This window comes from Zerene cesonia, chromosome 11 (genome assembly GCF_012273895.1).
Source record: "Zerene cesonia ecotype Mississippi chromosome 11, Zerene_cesonia_1.1, whole genome shotgun sequence".
Taxonomy (NCBI): Eukaryota; Metazoa; Arthropoda; class Insecta; order Lepidoptera; family Pieridae; genus Zerene; species Zerene cesonia.
In genome coordinates, this window is record NC_052112.1 from 6,187,943 (window position 1) to 6,210,205 (window position 22,263).

Below are 22,263 nucleotides of genomic sequence, written 5' to 3' on the forward strand. Positions count from 1 at the left end.
CTGCTAAGAATTTGTTTTTCCACACATCCATTTCCTTCATTCCGACGCATCACTTACCATGGCATTTTTCTCGTTATCATACTGAAGAGACCACACACGACTTTAATAATTGATTTGAAGCATTCAGTCTTAGTAGGGGGGACTCTGTAACCCATTCAGCTGATTTTTTCCTCTCCTTCATTAGGAGCCTATCAAGTAAACGTTGTAAAGTTTTAACAATGAGGTACCCATTAAGAATGAAACCGCAACAGGTTTCGATACAAAGAAATCAATAAAATTCTTCAAGCGGCACGAGCAAAAAGCATTATAGCAATCTGATCACGTTACTGTAAGGATAGCAAAAAATGTTGCGTGAGGAAAGTGCTCAAGTGAAAATATATTAAATTAATCACGAGTCTGACCGAGCTGCTTCGAATAAACCTTAGACTGCAGCTAAAAGGGCACATGTGGTACAAAATTGCGCATACGAAATGCAACATTACAATCAATAATACATGAAGAGTTTGAAAATTTATTATGCGTTCATTCATAATATTTCAACAAATTGAGATATTTTTTAGTTTTGGATTTTTAAAATATAGTCTTGTACTTGCCTCGATTTGAACGTAAGAAAATGTTTTATAAAATGCGCGGGAGCGTTAGCCCGCCCCGCCATTAAGAACATTGCGGCGGCCAATCCAACCACGGTGGGAAGTAGGCGTGCCTCATTATAAACACACATTAAATTACTACTTTTTACCGAATAATTGCTTGAAAAGAAATATAAATTAATTAAGATAATTATTATTTATTAATTAGCGGCTCGTGCGTACATCCATTGTGTTTAACTTCGATTCAATAAAAATTAAAGAAATTTCTTCTTTTTGTGACTTGCAAGTTGTTTCTAGGTATGGCAACCAATAATTTATAATTAATTGATCAGTATAAAAGTTTCAGTAGAAGTAGAGGTACCTACCAAATGAAATGTTAATAAATGCACGTATTTATTAACATTTCATTTCTTTTGATTACTTATGCTATTATTTTATTAAATTTCATCCATAGTGTCCAAAAAGTTAATTATAGATAGTATTGGTAGGTAACAAAAAGAACAATTTCTGATGTATTTACATTTTTAAATCTTTCATGTCGCAATTACTATAATCTAGTTGTAGTATTTTATCTGAAACAAGAAAAAAGTTAAAGTAATGTAATTTATCACGAAGAATTATTATTTTCAGCTCCACCAACACGTGGACGCAGCATGACACGTATTAGATTAAAGGCGACAACATGTGTTTTCTTTCTCACAGGAAAATACATTAGAGGTAACATTTCCCGGCATATTTTCTCTCTTTCCCACATACGCAATTTTCCATCTGCGCAAGAGGACACGCGAATAAAGCTTGCTTGTAAACTAAATACGAGCTTTCAACGTAAATCTGATAAAACGTACACTTTACGGCACAAGTACAGTGAAATTTCTTCTTGTTTTATCAGAAGGCGATCTTCTTACTCTCTCTCGTTACCGAGCTCACGTGCGTTAGAGTGAGACAACTATATAACGCGCGTAGCTTTACAGAACGAAGTTTATTGGGCGAAAAAGTTCAAGTTGGTACGCCCTTTTCGCGGCGTTTAGGGCTGCGATAGCGCCTCCGGTCCCGGTTGTTCGGAATATTTTCTAAGAAGCAGTATGCCGGGTGTTATGTGGGGCGGCGTCGCGGGAGCCCGCAGTCATGCTGAGAGCCTCAGCAGAGTCGGTGGACACATGTCGCGAAGCTTTTCAAAGGACGGTGAAAAACATTCGTGTGACAATTCGATCGAAAAACCCATGGTGCTGAAATTGCCCAATTCTAATATTTACTGTGAAATTGTAACAAATTTATTATAACGATACGCCAATTTTATTTGTGATATTGATCAATTTTCTCATAGTTTACATGGATTTTTAGTTTTGGACTAGTTGTGAAGTGTTATAATATTGTGTTTATTCATTTTTAGATATTTGTGCTTTATTTAAGTTCTTCAATTGGATTTTTCGCGGTAAATTCTCAAGTAAGTATTCAAATGCAAAAAGAATAAAAAAAAATCTTCTTTGTGAAATGATGTAAATGTCAATAAATTTCCTAAATAAAAGTTTATAGAAGCTTGGTGCCGATTTTGGTTAATATTGTAAAAATAATTTACAATCTCCAATAACAATAAGCTAATACTATTATTTTACCTGTACTCGATGGGAAAAATGTTGCTCTGAACCGACTAAGCCTGAATTTTAGCACAGAAAAATACGAAAATTATAATGAATAGACCTCATCCTATGTAAATATACTTAAATCTTATAGGTAGAGTGCCGAGTACAGAGCGCAATGCTAATGTGCAGAATCTTGGTACCTATTTATATAAATTAAAAAATTATTATGTCCATAAGTAATGTGATGTGATTAATACTGTCCATATTTAAATATAGAATTATTTATACGAATGACAGTAAAGCTACGAATAGTTTTCACTGTAGCGTATTTTCCTTACCGTCGGCAGAGTGATTTTTGAAACAACATATTTGCTACTGTTTATTCAAAAAATGACACGGTATAATTTTTAAATGCCAAATATAATAATATGCGTTATCGTGTCTTTTTGATTATTTAATTAATGTAATATTATATGTAATATACAAACAGAACGAAGAACAATAAGTTATTTATTGAGTGTCTTGGTGGCTATAGGCATGCACCATTGAAATATATTTTATTTAGATTCTCTTATAATTTTTAATCAATCATTTTGTTTCTTATATTGTCATTAAATACAAATGGAGATTCAATTGTACCATCGATGTAATATTACAAACATTGAAACTTTAAAAATAAAATATGATTTTGTACAAATCATTGTTCATAAAAAATATTAAAAATTATATCCCGGTATTTCTCTATTTCTATTTTTATATTTAATAGATAAGTCAAAAGATCGTTATGAACAATTCATAGTAAGCCCAATACTTGATACAGATTATTAAAAGTAAATTCAATAAAAAATTACTGGTAAGTTCAATATCTAGCAAAAAATTATATAAATATTTAAAATTAACATTTTTTGCCATCTAGGTATTAATTATGTACCTACTTGAACTTTTGCATCATAAAGACATTCCATTTTAAGTAACATTTTTTTAAAAACAACGAAAAAGAGCTTGATTAATATTATTTCTCATTTACATGATTATGTATAATGGAATATATAAACAAATAATTTAACGTGAATGTTAATGTAAAGTTGAACTAGTATTTAATTATTAAACAATTTAACCTTTAAACCTTATTTGTCTAATTCATAATACAGTCTATATTATTAAAACATAAATACTATGTATTTAGGAAGTACATTAGAAATGCCTTCTTTATAACAAAAGAAATATGGAACGCTTAAAAAATATGACTGTGTTAATTACTGCTTTTGGAAAAAATAATAAGCTTTCATAATTAATTTATTTAAATCTGTACGTACTGCATATTTTTATACCGTTCTGGAATGGTGTTTTACTTATTTTGATAAAAAATATAACGATTTTTTATTAGTTAGGTCATAACTTAAATATGATCGTAATAAAACATATTTTAACAAATGAAAATAGATTCTTTTTCTTTCTTCGGGGCAAGAAAAAAACGAATAATTGTTACTTGTAGGTGGAAACTCCACTATTATGAAGGCGTATGTATTTATATAAACTATTAAAATCAAAATTACTTATTTAATACTTTCATACCTTCTTGTGTTTAAAAAAAATATAGTATTTAATTTTTAATTATTAAAAAAATAAAGAATGTATGTAAATGCAAAAAAAAATACTTTAATATGTTTATTCCTATAATATCAATAACATTTATTGTATATCTATTCGTAATGGATATTATCAAATAAATTAAGTAAATAGGTACTAAATAGTGTATGATAAACCAAACTGTGTAATATTTGAAAGCATAAGTAAATAATAGGTATTTAAAATTTTATACAAGTATTATAAAATGAGGTAATGAAAACTTAAGGCAATTAATTTAATTGGTATTCCTAGGAACAAATAAAGCATTCCTATGAGGAATAAGTTAAGTAAAAGATTAGAATCAATATTTTAAAGACTCAAGCCAATAGTTTAGTTTAGAAATACCCATAGAAGACACATTTTTTTAGATTTTGTTAGCGAATATAATATAAATGTTTTATAATTGTATTTATAATATATGATTATGATTATTTATAACATATGATAGTTTTAATATTGGTAAAATACAAATTATAAGATTTCATTACACTGTCATATTTAATAAATTCGCACAATAAGGGAATTATAACATTAAGGGTCTAATACTTAGGTACCTACTTCACTATATTTTTTAGGTTATCTAGTCATTATTAGGGACTGCATAATATTATTATAATGCTTCATTCACATAATACATTCAGTAGTGTTTAAATTTTTGAATATAATTTGTTTGTTATTTAATAGCTTTTAGCTAAATAGTATATTGTTACTTAAGATGACTGAGTATAATTTACGGTTCTAATGTAAAATATCTATAAATTATCCACATCCAAGTATATAGATAAATTTCATATTCTTAGAAAATGAACATGATTCATGATTTATATGAAAAAAATTATATACAGTTTACTCTTTCTCTTTCGATTTATAGAGACGACAAATGTTTAGGTATGTTTAATATTTTATTTTACGTAAATATTAAATAAGAAGTAAAACGTATTAAAGTAAAGCTGTTGCAACTTAATATAGCGTACCTATCACATGTAAAAAGTTAGCTTTGTCTTTTGTTTTATGCTTACTATAAAATATACCTAAGTTTAATGTAGGGTTACTAAACTTAGTATGCATATCGCTTTTACGTTTTTATTTATTTTATTTAATATGACTTCGTAATATTTAGCTCGGTGGAGCAATAAATCTCATAAACAGATCTTGTAGTTAACGGTTTTTGTTAAAGTTCCGCCATTATTTTCCTAATGTGATTAAAACTAATTCCCTGAAAATCCCCGCAGCTGCAAAAAATTAAGAACAGACACATTCACTTACCATCAATGCTGTTAAACTTAGCGGGACTTAACGAGGCTGAATGCGCTGTAAATTGTTTTCAAAACGTCAGATTTTTAGTAATCCTATTGCTTGATGTACGTCTGTGGAGATCTGTCAACCCGTTGCTTTGTGAGGAGGCGGCCACGCGGTGGGGAGCCCACAGATCAGGCACAGATTAGATACATATCTGAAGGAATGACATTGTTTGGCTGGCGCAGGTAATGTTGCCCGGGCGTGGTCCGCATGGAACGATGAAGTGCTCCAAACAATACGTAAACAACGTTATTTTCAAATAATGCGATTATCCTTATCCGCTAGACAAACTCGTTCAGATGTTAAATGTAGGTGCATTTTTTTCTGGATGCCTTCATTTGACGTTTCAATTATTTTATATGTATTTTTCCACAAAAAATCAGTGAAACGAAACTGACTTTATAGAAAATAATATTACATGGCACTTTTTCATTTTGTAAATAAAAATAACGTAGTACATAAATTTTAATCGCAAAAACAAAACAATAATATTTTTTTATTGCTTTACGTAGGTATATCGATCTTAATTAAAACATCTTGAACGTTATAATATTGTTTAATCCGACATGATCTCAATAATAATTGAAAACAAGTTTAAGTTTTCTTTTTGTGAAAATAATAGCCTTCGGCATTCATTACAATATAAAACAGGTTATTAATTGGTAGTGGTGGATTTTATGCACGACCATAGTCTATTTTATAAGTCGTTAAACTATACACGCTAAACCCCGCAATAAAAGCGATTTCGGTCTGCCTAACAAATAAATTAAAATTAAATATACACGCACACAATTGGAATTTTTGTCTCAGGCGTATAAAAGTGTCCTATAAATTTACCCACAGTTTAATTTAATGTCCAAAAGTGCCTGCTTCACTTTTTTTATTATAAATAAACGTTCGATGCCGGTTATGGGTGCTCGAACGTGTGTTATTATTTTGAGAAATGGCTTTGAATTTGTCTCGGGATCACCTTGCTTTCTGGACTGGATTTATAAATATATTTTTTACCTTTTTTCATCATAAGAACGTCTTAACAAATTTTTAAAAATGTTAAAATGTATTTAATTGTTTTAACAGGTCGTTCAAACGAGAGTTACGCTGAGGAATGATTGGCCGTGAAGGAATTAAAAACAGAAGATAACTAAATTGGCCAGGAAGCGGCCGATTTATTGTTTTACGCGCAATTACCAGCGGGGAGGCCCGCCGTGTGGATGGTGGCGGGCGAATGGGGCTATGCGCCGGTGTCGGCCACACCCGCCATGAACGCTTTCCTTGAAACGAACCACGCGCATCTCGCTTCTTACGGCCTGAAGATGTCACCACAGCCGGCGTGCGGCGTCGGCACGCAGCACCGCGCCGCCGCGCCGCACCCGCCGCCCCATCATCCGCCGCACTACCAACCGTACCCGCTACACTCCTATCAGCCGGGTTACCTCCGGGAGTACAGCGGATGCGGCGAACTGTTCCCGCAGCAACCTCTCGAACAGAGCTGGGACTGGCGCGGCGACGTGCACTACCAAGGAGGTGCTCCACCTCTAGTACCTCACGCCCATCCACACACGCCACACGCCTTTCTTCGATATGTACGAGCGCCTCCGCGACGGGATATGCGGTGTCAGTGGCTGGACCCTGATCAACCACCGCCGAGAAAACTATGCAACAAGTTGTTTTCAAGCATGCACGAAATAGTGACGCATTTGACGGTAGAGCACGTGGGAGGGCCGGAATGCACAACACACGCGTGCTTCTGGCAAGGTTGTTCGAGGAATGGGAGACCCTTCAAAGCGAAATACAAACTTGTGAATCACATTAGAGTGCACACCGGAGAGAAGCCGTTCCCCTGTCCGTTCCCAGGCTGTGGGAAGGTGTTTGCGAGATCGGAAAATTTGAAGATTCATAAACGGACGCATACAGGTAATTTAATTTTGATTATTATGGATTTATACTCATCAATTTACATATCAATTGATGATAGAATGTATAAGACGTGTGTTAAGGTAAACTATGTGCAGTAAGATGTCAAAGCTCGAGCCCACAAGTGTCGATCGGTCGAAGCATTTCATATCTCATTAATTCATAATGAATAGCCCCCCGCGGTTATCCATGTGGTCTCACAGATGCTCGCTGTTGCGATGCGTCGGACACGCCTTGACAATAACTCGGTCAACACAATGACTCCCAACCTCATGCAAACACAACAAACTATCTGTCAAAAATCAATGACACCAACCGAACGGTGAGAACAACCGTCCAGCTAACGGAGCCCAATGTTATATCCACTGTCGACTTGTGAAGTCCGTTTCTTGGTACTATGAATCGAATCGTTTAACTTGAAACTTCATTTTCGATTTATTATCAGTCTTAAGATTCATCGGTATTGTATACTGTGAAATAAAAAATGCGTCATAAATTAAAATGTCCAGTGCTGCTGGCTCGTTTCACCATGGGTTGTCTCTTTCACGCACTAGAACATTATGATAAGAAGAGCATTGACACATTTTAAGGCTTTAAAGGTTCGGTCAACAAATTCTTTGGCAAGGCACATTAAGACCATCTGCTTTTATTTTTTTTTCTTGGCCATATTCGACTGTAGTTGCGTATAAACTATTGTACTTTGCCCCCGTCTGCTATTATTTCTAGGCATTTCTGAATAGGCAGACCTTTTTGTGGTGAAGTTTGGAGAATTGTTTTACGATAGCTATAAATTTTACTTTAGTATCAACAGGAACATCACAATAATATAGTGTTGTTCTAATGGCTGAGCTAAGAAATAAATATGAGTAGGTGATAGTTTTAAATTATGATTTTAGTTGTGCAAATTAGCCATTTTAAAACTTAGAATGTTTTATATTTTCAAGTTACCTAAGTTTTATTTCACTTTGAGGGAAAAATGAATCAATATGGGATTGATAAAATTCCAGTATTGATATTATCTAAACGTAGAGACAGATCGACGATGGCCTCAAGCCTTCCGTGAAACTGATATTTTTATAAACACGTTTCAAATGTAACATAATCCTGCGTGTTTGGAAGTCGGTAGCTCAATTTATTTGCTATTGGTTTACAGTTTAACATATCAATTTTATTTAAATGATATCGATCTTTTTGCTTACGTAATTTCGCTAATAAAATAAAACCATTTTTTTCTGTACCTGATAAAATTAATTCACAGAATTTGCAGAGATTTACGGATAACATTCTTTCGGTATGGTATAGTATAATATTATCTGTGGTATGGGTTTTTACAAACCAATATTTAATAAATTGATCTATAATATGATTTATTTTAAAGATGAGTCAGTATAATTATTAATTCTTGTCAAATAAACACGAGCGTTACTAATTGTTTGAGTATAGCCGAAAGCTATATCGTGTCTGTGGCCCGCGTCAAATGCCCGCCGGCAATCGCATTGGGATTTTTGACGCAAAACCACACCTTCAATGTGTAAATATCATAATAACGAATGTAGTCAAGCGGCTATTAGTGTTTTATTTAATTGAGACATTTTTATAATCGCGTAGAGATTATGGGAAAATATAAAAAAATTGAAAATTGTGACACTTTTTGAATTTCGTTCGTATTTTTAAGGATAATTATGTCTAAAATACATTAATGATGCAATTATTTGAAAGTAACACGAACAACTATACAGAAATGTTTAAATGCCTCAGGTATATACGGTTACTGGTTCTAAAAATTCAGTAGGTATTTGATACAAATTCAAGACTTTTTATTTCAATGTATTTCATCCACGTGTACGTTATTAATATTCATGAGATGTCAATATCACTGTAATTTGGTTGTAATATATTTCATAACCAACTTAAATATGAATTGCTTTATACTTTGTGTACACTGCTCTCCAATCTCTATGTAACATGAATCTCTCACAGTCGTCTGAATAATTTTATTTCATATAAAATACAATTTTCTTCCGCATCATTAAAATACTGGTTCAAGGGATAGGGCCGCACACAATACTGTAATGATGATATGATTTCGAATGAAGACGACCCCCTATCAAACGCAGAGCTCAGCTAATATGCCGTATAAAATGACGCTTTCAAAATATTTTGCAAACAATGCGGAACCCTTCTGAACTTGCGGTTTGTGTGTATGCACCCGTCGAGTGCAGATCCTCTACTTTATTGCCTCTAACTAAATATTATTGTTCTCAACGTGTAATAAACTTAATTACTTGATCATTCGTTATGGATTTTCGTATTGATTGTATAAGAAATACATCATATTTTTAAAAGTTAAATTTTAATCAAAAATAAACGAATAATTCAGAAAAAATTGATTTATATATTAACTAGCTGACCCGGCAAACGTTGTTCCGCCTTACTCTTATCATTTAGGGGTATGGTAGGCAGGAGTATAGTAACGAACATTGTGACACGAAAATTTTATATAAGTATATAGAGAAAAGATAATTTGTCGCTTCAGTTAATAACTCGTTTATATATGGGTATCTTCACGTATCTACAACAAAAACTCGCAATTTGAAAACATAAAACAATTTAGAAATTAAAAACTTTTTAACGGATTTTAAACGCGATTTATTCATTATATTATTAACGGACGTTTTAAAACGTCCGTTAATAATATAATGAATCCGAAACGTCGTCGTCGTAAATGTATAAAACTCGCGTAAAATCAAACACAAGAAAATACTATAAAACAATTTATCATTTTATTTAAAAGATATCAATAAAATAAGTATGTTAATACAATAGTTAATAAAAAAATTAATCTCAGCATATGATAATGTTGTAACCCTGTAACAATCGGCAGCGTATCAAAGCCGTTTATGAGGAGCGGCGGCCATCTGCCCCGGATTGAGAAATTGTATAAAAAATATTTCTATAAAGTACCAATATACGTGCTGCATATGTGTGCATTGTTGAGGGGAGATGGGAATATGTTAGCTGAGAGTTGAGCTTAAAAAATAAATTAAAGTCTAAAGCAAAAAATAAAGCAGAAATTAAACTAACAATAAACAACTAGCGATCCACCCGGCTTCACCCTGTACATATTATGTAGCCTATAAGCCTTCAGGGATCACGTACAAATTCCACACTGAAAGAATTTTGAAATCGGTCCAGTAGTTCCTGAGATTTAATTTTTTATTTACTCTTTTGTATTTAATCTTAGAAGTATAGAAGTTTTGATGTGCTGGCCAATCACACTAATATTGAACAAAATTAGTGTTCTATTTTTAGATGCTAACTACATCATAACAATTAATAATATAGGACGATAAAAATGGCTGCACAAAACGTAACAACATGGGCGTGGCTATCACTCTATAATAAGTGCTGTCTGTACCTTAGCCCTCGTCCCAAAATCTCACTTCAATTTTCACACAAGCATGTCCAAAATCAGGGACTCACCAACACATGAATAGCAACCCTACAAAGCTGTGATCGCATGATATTGTCGCCTCGAATAGACAATACTGTTCTAAGCGGTTTACTTTTTATCTGCTTTGTGAGCACGTCCCCTTCCTACGTACACAATGTCGATGTGACAACATGGTACATGAAATTCGAACCGGCATATATACGCTAAGCATATTTAAATAACAATAGCAATCCGTATCTACAGCTCTGTTCTGTAAACGATACCCGTTTCAGATGTTCGCACCTGATTTGATAAGGTACCAAATTTTCGGCAAAAAAATCACAGCGATGCGACCGTCTACTGTATTTCGCTAAATTTCAAAGCGCTGGACAGTGCGAACAGGGTTTTGGCGTGCGAGCAAAAACCTCGTCGCCATGATACGGCTGCAAGAGGCTGGAACGCGTCTTCAGCCACATTGCGCGCTACATCCAACTGCATCGAATGCCATTGTACGATACGCATCTTGCATTGCTAATGCGATCTGCAATTAAATAGATAGCTGTCGATTAAACAACAGCTTCTTACAACGCATTAAGAATGATACACGTTTATAATTCACTGAAGTTAAATCAATGCGAATATAAACATAATTGCGACTTACATTCTCATCTATATGTGGATATCGAGATGATGTTTTTGTCATTACATAATGTGCTTGTATCTACCACCCGCATCGATCTTCCCTTAATGAATAATGAATCGATAAAGCCAGATAAGTCAAATCCTTGCGGATAACTTTTTTGTTGCTATTTTTAAATCGCTGATTATGAATGTAACTCTAGAAATAAATGAAAATTTATTAAATGATGCTCCAAAATTTATTTCTATTAACATTTCACATTTTTATTGCAAAGATCATATTTTAGTAGTAGAGGGGTTTAAAGTTTCTAATTTCTTACCTCCACATTTGCATTTGTATACTAATAGCTGTTCGCGCCAGCTTCGCCTGCGTTACATATGTACCTAGCCTATGTCACTCAGTGAAGTTGCAGCTTTCCAATAGTGAAAGAATTTTTGAATTCTCTCCAGCAGTTTGCGTGAAAACGTTACAAACATACAAAAATACAAAATTTTCCTCTTTATAATATTAGCGTAGACTGTATAGCGTACAATCTTGAAACTGTTTTGTACGTCATCATAAATTTATATACTTACCTAATAGCAATGTGTACTCATGCAATGGATTCAAAGTATGAAGCGTATTTACGGAGCCTCTGCCTACGCTGGCCCTCTCTTGTATCTTATTGCCATCATTCCTTTTGACACTTTACTGCCTAGGCTTATATTTTATAAAGACCTGAGAATTTTTGTCCGCTTATTAACCGAGGAGAAATAAAGAATAAAAAAATGTGTACGTGTAATATATCTTACATGAATGATTAAGCTTTTATTTTTACTTGTTTTCTTATATAAATTTAGTATATATCTACAACATAGTAAAAAGTTAATTTAAAAATGATAATTCTTTTAATAGATACACAGTTCAATTTAAATGCGTTCGATACGTAGGTACCCATTTATTTTTCATACTATTTTATCAATATGTTTTTTGTATTGTCAATATGACAATTGAAAAATTGTATGCCACCACATTTAAGCTTAGTTTTAGTTATTTTTCGATCTTGAATAAGTGTAGGCTCTAGCCGTTATATCGGGTTTGTTTAGGCTCCGTCATCATTAAATTAAATGATCGTTTTCAATGCGCGAAGAAAAACAGTTTGCTCTTTGAAGTACGTTACAGCGCAAATTCTTTCGTCTTGTAGGGCGAAGCGGTGGGTCTCACTGAATCATTCAAACGTTTTTTCACCGACACCTTGTCGCTATCAATATGTATCGCGCGTGATAGCTGACTCGCCAAAGAATAAATCCTTTTTAAATTTCAAATAGAAATTTCACATCATTAAAGGTATTCGGTGTCGTAATGTTTCTAAACCTACGAACAACATGAACCAAATCAAGTGAATAAATAATAATGTTAAAGTAATGTATAAACCGTACCTTAAACGTTAATTTATGACTATTAGATTTTTAAAGATTACGATGCTCAAGATGCAATTTATTAAAGAAACCAAAAACAGACAGAGAAGTAGACTCGATTCACATTACCATAATTCTGCGTTAACTGTAGCCTTCCAAATTGAATTCCGTACATTTTACACCAACACCAAAAAGTCTTGATGGAACCTTCGAGACAAGAATTGGATAACAATCGAAATGTTTACACGGTAAAAAGATATAAACGATTCCCAAACTCTCTTTTTATATCGAACCAAGATAGCTTGTAAACGGCTTGAAATATTCATTCCTGTATCTGATGAATTGATGTTTTTGATATAAGAAATAGAAATAATCTCTATGTTATTGGAAACTAATATTTAAACAAAATTTATTTTCATAATAAATTTTAAAAATATATCTAAGTAAATATTATTGTCTGAAAAAATATATTGTGTTGATGAAATTCGAATGATTTTTTTATTGGTTATACTTAGATGTTATAAAGAAGAAAACTTTAAAATTATTCATTTTGAAGAAAGTCTTCATACTCACTTTACATTAATGAGGAATTGCTACTTCTAGAAACATAACCTCCAAACACATACGTCAACTTTATGCTCGGTTAGAGAAAAATATTAAAAAACAACCAACAAATAGATAAAAAAACGTGATTTATGAAACATGTTATCCTCAAAAATTTTAAGAATCGACAAAACATTTAGTGTTCCGGCGCGACTAACACAACAATAAAATTAAAGATGACAAAATAAGAACAAAAACGGCTATTAATAATCGTTAAAAATATTGGTTTGTCCCAAATTTGTGCCCAGGGGCTGAAACCTGACTCCGCGTGGGTGTTGAGTGGACATGACTTGAGCGTAGGTCCAACTATATCTCAACGGATTTATATGACATTATACCGCAAAATTATAATATTTATTATGTCTACAATATTTAGATGTTAATGATTTTATAATAGATCGCTTTATGGTCGATATTTTACGCTTGTGGCATAATAAATACATAGTGAATATAAATTTAAATTTCTTTAGTTTTGGCTTCTTCATTAAGCAATATCGGAAAATAACAGAAAATGCACCTGAACATACTTTTGTAAAAAAAATCATTTTATGGAATAAAAAATCATTTTTTTATTTATTGGTTTGATAAATGTAATTTTTTGTATGGCTTATGCTGAACATGAGTATTTTTTCCCGGATGAGATTTTTCTCAGGATAGTAAAATCATACAACATTTGATTATTATTTTTTTATCGCTTGGTTGCCGACGGTGATGTCGGTTTGGGCTGTCAAAACGCTTGACGTACAGATTGACGAGCTCGCTCAGACATCGTTTTACACTTATTTTCTTGTATGCAGGTGTATCTGACGTATCATATTTAGTCCTACCTACAAAGGAGAATCAAAAATTACCATGAGTTATGAATTGAGCCAGATAAGAAATGATTAAACACGAAAAGCAATTAACATTTTTAAATTGTTTACTTCAAATGCAATTTCAGCACAAGTGTACTAGACTGTTAGACTGTTTCATATACTTTGATACACTTTAACGTTTTATTACTTTGTCTCCTGCATTGTACCGATTGATATCTAAGCGAGAGCAAGACAGATAGAGATTTCAGGATTTCCGCTGGAGCTACGACCCTGGCAGTTTAATTTACTATTTGCTAGACGATCAAAATATGTGATGCTTTTTGAATTGTGCTATAAAGAAAATTTATTTCTTTGCACCACCAGGAAAATTATTATATGAAGAATATAATATTTTCAGAGTAAATATCCAAAGAGTTAAAAAAATAAATATTTAGTTAGTTTTAAAAAGTTTTTAATGTACCGTATTAGGCAATATAACTTTAAATATTCGTTAATTGCTAATTGAATCTTATTAATTTAATTTGTACTTAACTTGTTAGCTTACACTATGTACTGTTTAAAGTTTAAAGTTTGCATTAGCATGCAATTCTCTCACGCCATAGAATCGTTTTCATTTAATTTATAAACCGATATGACTGTGCAGTTTGTGGCCAGTGTTGTAACAACATTTACTATTATATTTTTATTGGGATGCTTTTGTATGAGTTGGCAGATATTTATCGGGTATTGGAACATTATTCGGTCCGCTCATAATCGTCCGCATAAAGCACCTTGTCACACGGTCGTTGGGCGCCGAATGCGCCGCCCGAACCCGCATATTCTTTTTGTATTTACGGGACAAGGGCCTGTATTCTTCGAGAAGTGGAAAAAATGAAGATATTAATATATCTTTCTAATTTGAAATACGTTTCGGATAAAAGGCGATCATAAATCATTATACTCTGTACGGAATTTAAACGCACGGACAGAATATCGATTTCGGGGAATGGAGGACGTCGTCAATCAGTTTCTATGTATTTCACACGACATAAAAGATTATCTATATTAAAGAATAGTGTGCTCATATGAAATAACTGGTATCAAAATAAGTATAAAATAATTTTCATTCAATAAAATATGTATGTAAAATATAATACAGTAATCGTTTTTGAGGAATTCGCTTTCTTTATGTTTTGTTTGATGCTCATTAATTTTGATGTTTATGAATATTGTTTTAGATGTTACCTAATGCGTGTATCGATTAGTTTTAAGGTCAGAGGAACATGGCGGTCGTGTCTGGTCGAAATAGACGATTGTGTCAATAAACGGCCAGTCATCGACTTCTCATTAGCCGCTTGTCTATTGGAGATTGAATTAACTCGGATAAGCTCCATTCTCTAATAGCTATTAACCGATTAAAACAATGCCTATAACATTTAAATTGAGAGAAATAAATGATTCATGTTATGTCAATAGAAAACGTTTAATTCAATTTTGCGTTCACTGATCTATGCTAAACATTGTACTGCGTATAGACTTAATTGAGTTGTGTTCTAGAATAAGATTATCGCACGATCATAGTAGAGTTGATTGGATTATTATTATATAATAATCATACTTATGAATAATGTGCTTATGAAATACACATGAATAAAACAGGTGCAAAATGTATCAAATGACAAATTATTATTCACAAACTGCCGAGTTAGCGAGTATAACATAATATAGTTTAATAATTCGCTTAGAGTGTTGTAATCGTCGTAAATAGCCGTCGCATTGAGAGCAACCTGATATCCGGCTGTCACGTCTGTTTTTTCTATAAACTCACCTAACGCCATTTTCACAATTTGGGAGCAAAGGCCGCCTGTGTCACGTTACGTTGCTCACATCACCCGTGCTATTTCTAAAAAGCTTGTTTTCTCAGCAGAGTCGCACTTAAGCAGCGAGCGGTAATTTAATACCGCAGAATAATTCATTTCAGGCGATGTGCCAGCGATTAATTATATCTAATGATTTCAATTTCAACGCGATAGCTTTTAATTAAAGACTATGTAAAACACATATTTTGTTTTGTATCGTATCTTAATCGTCAAAATATTAGGCTTACATTCTTACTCTGTATAGTGCTGTCGCACAAAATATATGAATTTAATATTTCTTCTATTGCTCGTTCAGTGTTTACAGACAGACTTGAAACTGATCGTTTTGTTAATAAATTGTATCGTATAAAATATGATAGATCAATTACATATACAGATATGGGTACTACATCCATGCTGTCTTAGTAGTTAGTTATTATAAGTAGTTGCTATAAAGATAAGTTGTAAGGGTCAATATAAGGTAATTATTTAATAAAATTAATTGTTAACGGATGCATTTATCTCAAGACTTTAAATAATTAACATGCAATTACAACAACAATTTCGTGAATTATTTTTAGCAATATTTAGCAACAGATGCATATCGTTTAACAAACAACAAATACGAAAATTTGTGTCATAATATCTATCAATGGCAAATATACAATCCATCTAGTCAAGTTTGACTTTATAGTCAACTAACTTCCCGCCCGCGGCTTCTCTCGCTTTGTCTAAGACAAACTCTTATAATTATCGTTCACGTGGAAATTTCCAGGATAAAACCCATCCTTTTTCAGGTCTCATCATTCTTATCCCAAATATAATGCAAATTCAGTGGTTTAGGCGTGCAAAAGATACAGACAGACAGACGAAGTAAGTTTCGCATTTATAATATTAGGTACCAATTATTAATTATATTATAGTCGATATTCAAACTTTCTTGTTCTCGTTTGTTTTTCTGTAAATAATCTGTGGATAAAATTTCACATCGATAATAACGTAACAAAAAAGTGTCTCCCGTGGGTGATACAGGCGTTTAAGATAAACATCTGACCCTAGCCCGTGTCCCGACGTGGCATGCAACGAATTCACGACGTGCATTCTCGCTTCATGTTCTTTCTGTTTTTATTTTCTCATAAATTTTATATGAATCCGTTTGTATACGTTTGTACGGGCTCTAGGAGCTTTTCGATATTTTGGAGAATTTTTAATTTCGGCCCATACGGGATTATCGGGTTGTTGGCTAACTTGTATGAAATTCTGATACGCAGTTTCAATTATTGCATATTTTAATTACTTAATTTTTATCGCAGTTAAAGCTTTGAATTACTTATAATTTAGACTGCAAATAATGGAAAAACTATGAGAAGATGGATTATATAACAGTAATCCAACTGCTGAATAAATCTGTTTGTTACTTCCCTCAAAAAAGCGTGCATGTGTGTTTGTGTGCAAGTTACAGCAAGTCATTTTGAGATGAACTACTACCTCAATACGCTTTACAGTTATACTTATGCGATTATCGGTTAAAATGTATTTTATAAAGATTTCTATGATCCATAGTCAATAAATCAATGTCAAATAAATTAACCAAAACATCAACTCGTCAAGCCTTAAATTGCATTCGAAGTATTTTCAAATTATAATACCTGTACGAGGAAATAAATAGATAATTGCCAAAGAAGACTTAACAACCTACAAAAAGTAAAATAATCCAAAATAATCCACAAAAAACTTTTTGAAAAAGATTTCGTTTAGATACCACTAAATTCATACAATTTACTAGCGGTCCGACCCGGCTTCGCCTGTGGTACATATATAGCCTCTAGCCTATCTATCACTGAAAGAATTTTTCAAATCGGACCTGTACTTCCTGAGATTAGTGCCTTCAAACAAACGAACAATCGAACAAACTCTTCAGCTTTAAAATATTAGTATAGATTCTAAGTATTTGAAGTACCTAATAAAATAACAATACACAAACAGATGTTTGGTTTTTTCATACAGGTCGTACCGCATTATATCAATGTTGATAAAAACAACAAAAACGATAATAGAAAGCCAACTGTTAATTAAGAAGTAATCCTTTGTTTCCCCTATGAGGTAACCCAATATACGTGAATGTTGCACATCAGGGCCACCGTGTCAGCGGCGCGTGCGCAGAGATAACCGATCACATTCCCGATAGAATTTGTCGTTAAGTATTTTTTGTGACACACGAGATGAGACGCTCGATTAGTAATTAGACGGGCGACACATGTTTTCGACTCCTTTATCTTCTGTCTCATTAAGATCCCGGTCAGCAAACTTAGTCGATTTCAAATAGCTAGGTAGGGTTCCGCGCCTCACGTTTGAGCGGTATAGACTTCAATTTTCATTTGCAGATATGAAAGTGAAAATTGTTTGTGATCGGTTGCTCTGTGTCCACTATTTCATTGATAATACAGTCCAGGATGATTTGGTTTGAAAGGCGCAATAAGTTCATTATTTTTCTTACATATAAAACCTATAATAATATCTATTTCGTTGTGATGTTTTTGAGAGCAGAAAAAATATAGAGTACATAATATAGATTTAAGGTATAGGTAGAGGAGAGATATTTTTTAGCAAGCAAAAAATTCTACGGAACTTTTATATGCTACGTGGATTCGTTCATTATCGGTATTTATTTTTATCTTTTCGGGTACGTATTTGAATTTTGAAACCAGTATTTTGATCGCTAGCGCGTTTTAATAAAATGCCGTGTAACAACAAGATTCCAAAGCGATTAAACCTTCTCAATTTATGGTTACACATGTGCATTTTATTTTTGTTGATAAAACATAATACGTTAACGCTACCTTGCTTATTTGTGTCGATTTGAAGCAAAAGGAAGTATCACTATTCATAATAAGCCTTAGAATGTGTGATCCGTTCATTCAGTATTTCGACACTGTAACAAAAATTGCGGTAAAGGGACTCGAGAAAGCTATTATGCCTGTGTTAACAGACACTTGAGATTAGCATCTGTACGTCCTCAACGAGATCCTCGAGTTTCAAACACAATACGGGGGATTACAAGCGAAGAGGTTTATTTGTAAACACAACAATGAAAGAATATTGTTGTACGTCGCGGTCACACTAACCGCCCGTTCAGCCTTCTTGTAATATATTTTATTGTGGCGTATTCCCATCACACACGATTCGGTGAACTCGTGAGGAATTCATCACAACATTAAGCTTAGAGTACAACCGATATATAGCAAAAAATAAACAAAACCACATGTCAATTCGGTATCAAAATGCCAATATAATAAAGCTGTGGTATATCAGAAAATGAATGTTAAATCACAAAAAGACGTGGATATTTACGTTATTTTTAATAATTTACTGAAAAGTGACTTTATTAAAAAAATTTCATTTTGCTTTAAGGTATTTCCATTTACATGAAATACCTACGTCTTCATCGCATTTATCAAATGACCATCTTTCGCAGTAAATTTAAATGACGTAAATACCCTTAAAAAAACAATAAAATGTTATAGCTTAGCATAATAATAAATTTAGTGGAGTAGTTGGTTATTTTATAAGCACAGTGTACTATTGTTTTTAAGGCCCGAACTTTATAAAATTCTCGATTAATTTGCTTAGGTACCCTTATACCATTTCATATTTAACTCTAGAATAAAATAAGTAATTTTATTTATCTGAAGCAAAGGGTAAATAAAGAGACAGATTAACGTCTTTGTCCATTTTAATCATCATATCATCGGAAAGGATTCTTTCAATGTGAAAACTTTAACATAACACTTGTGTTAACTAAAATGTAATCGTTTGACGTTAATTTAAGGTTTAAATTTCTTAAGCCCTTTATTCGTACGGCATTGTCACGACAATGTGACAAAGTCTTCTTATAAAAATGATTTATGTCCCTGTTAAGTATCCCGTGCAATTGTTACGAATATTTATTTGTGCTCGTAAACTATAAACAACGAGCAAATCTGGTTATTTATTGCGTGATTGGACATTCGCATTCGCGGCCATCGATGTTTTATTGTGTATAGGAAGCAACAAATTATAGCTTTTTGAATAATTCCCATAAGATATGAGACTATGGTGTATTTATTCTACCGCAGCATTGTGCTAATATATCGCTGTTATCTTTTTCTTTATTACTAAATTAAATCATTATTAAATAATTACTTTTGAATGTAGCATTGAATCGCTTTTAAAACAAAGAAGAAAGCTACAATCTTAATATTCCTTTGTTAAAATGTGAAGGTATTTAACATCATCTAAAATGCATTTAAATTTTTTCAGGTGAAAAACCATTTAAATGCGAATACGCTGGTTGTGATAGGCGATTCGCCAACTCTTCGGACAGGAAAAAGCATTCCCACGTACACACATCAGACAAGCCGTATAACTGCAGAGTGCACGGATGCGACAAGTCTTATACCCACCCATCTTCGCTACGTAAGCATATGAAGGTACACGGCGCGGCTGGTGACGCGTCCCCGAGGTATGACAGCGACGGCGATGACTCCTCGTCCGCTGGAAGCGTGAGCGTTACCGCCGGCGCCGCGAGCCCACCCGTTCCTATACCACCGCCCCCAGTACCGCCCGCTCCGCACCACCCTCAACACCACCTCACTATCACAGATAAATTAGAAAGTCTCAACGATAAATATCTAAATCCGCACGACCAGAAAAGCTACGAGCGCCCGCCAGCTCCACCGCATCACGCGCAACCACCTCATTTAACTAACATCGGCGGTAATGGCATGATGGATAACAAAATCGGCTTTAGTGGTCACTGGGGGCAATTCCAGCAGCCGGCCCCAGCGGTTCCTCATGGTGTTCCGGAATGGTGGTGTCCCTCGCAAGAATCGTATCATCACCATCATCTTATGCATCATTCTGGCGCGGCTGCCGCTTACTGACCCCATCGCGCTTAGGGAACTCTTCATTCTTCGTTAATTGAATAATAATATACTTAATCGTGCCTAACTGTTCATAAAACCTATAAATTTATATAAACTTTAATTTCACTAATCCGCCTAAAGCTTTAACGAGAGATTTTTGAAAAACGAACGTAGAATGAAAGTTCACTTAAGCGCTGCTTGGTTTTAAAAATGTTACGCTTATAAATAAATATTATCTGTATTTCTTGATATTTCCAATGTAACTCCTTTTAATTGATATATTCTTATACTGAGGCCAATTATAGCCGTCCGAATGATTTTTAATATTGAATCCTACAGACTGTAAGTAAAGGGTTATTTAAAAGAGTATGAACAATAAATAGAAATTGAATTGTGGTGTTAAAACAAAAAAACTAAAAACAATGACAGATTCATTGAAAGGTTTACAGCATGTTGTATATCTCCCATAAATAAAGTCGTATTGTGTCTTATTATATTTTAGAGATATTCTATTTTATTGTCTGCGAGAGACCATTGTAATGTTTATAGCATTTTACACCATGCAACGTGGAAGCAACAAAAATTTTGTCAACCTCGTTGACAGTGATTAATTGCAACTTTCAGATATTTTAAAGCATTTTTAAAATGTACTTACAAACAGTTGTATTGTTAAATTGCTAGAATTCTCACAATATGATTTTAAATATTCTTATAAGTGTGTTAAAACAACGAAATTTCTTAATGTTTCATATAACCAAATATGAGATACCTAAGTAGGTACAGATCTATGTATTGAAATATATTCTTAAATAATTTTATATAAAATCTTTTCACAATATACTATCGTCACATGCTAATTATTTTGCAAATGTCTTAAATAAATATAATAAGGTAAGGCCAAAGCACCCAAGTCCAATAATGCTACTCTAAATAGAAGTAAGATGTATAAATAATTATTGTAAATTATTTAGTTGTTAGGCATTTACTGTGTATAATATTTGAGGACAAAATGCCCAGTGATAATAGAATTAAGCGATTCATTTATTGTAAATTAAATATTATGTGTTGTCGCTACAAAAAGATAATTGTGCTATCTACTGTACATTATGACTTCATGAATTTTATAATAATAAACTATTTTTTCACGAACCGGACCTAGATAAAGAAATATTTTATAGCAAAACGACTGAAATATAACTAAGTATATATGTTAAGTTAAATACAGATAAGGAATTGTTGATCGTCTTTTCTACAGCCATGTAAATAGCAAAAAATAAAATATTATACAATACAATTAATACTTTTATATTTAACCTACCATAGCTTCACGGAACCCTTAATAATAGTCCCCCACTTACAAATGAAATATGTTTGGTAATCATACCTATTCATAAAAGATGTATACTTCTGCAAAGTTACAAGTTCCTTTTATTCTTAAGACATTAATAAGATTGATAACTTAAGACAAAGTATTAAAAATAAATCCAATTCTCGCGATCATTTCGATCGGATTTCGATCAAAAAACCTAACCGCGTGACGGTACCCACAATAAAACATCACAAAAACAAAACGAGGAACAACAATCATATTCCAAAAGAGAATTGAATTTATCATTGGGAA

At 33.0% G+C, this 22,263-nt stretch overlaps 1 protein-coding gene across 1 annotated transcript; it reads left to right on the forward strand.

Annotated features, from left to right (window-relative positions):
- Window positions 1-1,714: 1,714 nt before the first annotated feature.
- Window positions 1,715-21,923, forward strand: LOC119830396 (zinc finger protein ZIC 1-like). The gene is made up of 3 exons (XM_038353400.1): window positions 1,715-2,034; window positions 6,176-7,012; window positions 20,038-21,923. Exons 2-3 carry the CDS (start codon window positions 6,310-6,312, stop codon window positions 20,658-20,660), a joined length of 1,326 nt encoding a protein of 441 aa, XP_038209328.1. The 5' UTR covers window positions 1,715-2,034; window positions 6,176-6,309; the 3' UTR covers window positions 20,661-21,923.
- Window positions 21,924-22,263: the final 340 nt, after the last annotated feature.

What these genes read in the sequence shown, in the direction of transcription:
- LOC119830396 (XM_038353400.1), top strand. Translation starts at nt 6,310, where the DNA reads ATGGTGGCGGGCGAATGGGGCTATGCGCCGGTGTCGGCCACACCCGCC. An exon ending in TCATAAACGGACGCATACAG is followed by an intron (nt 7,013 to 20,037) that starts GTAATTTAATTT and finishes AAATTTTTTCAG; the next exon opens with GTGAAAAACCATTTAAATGC.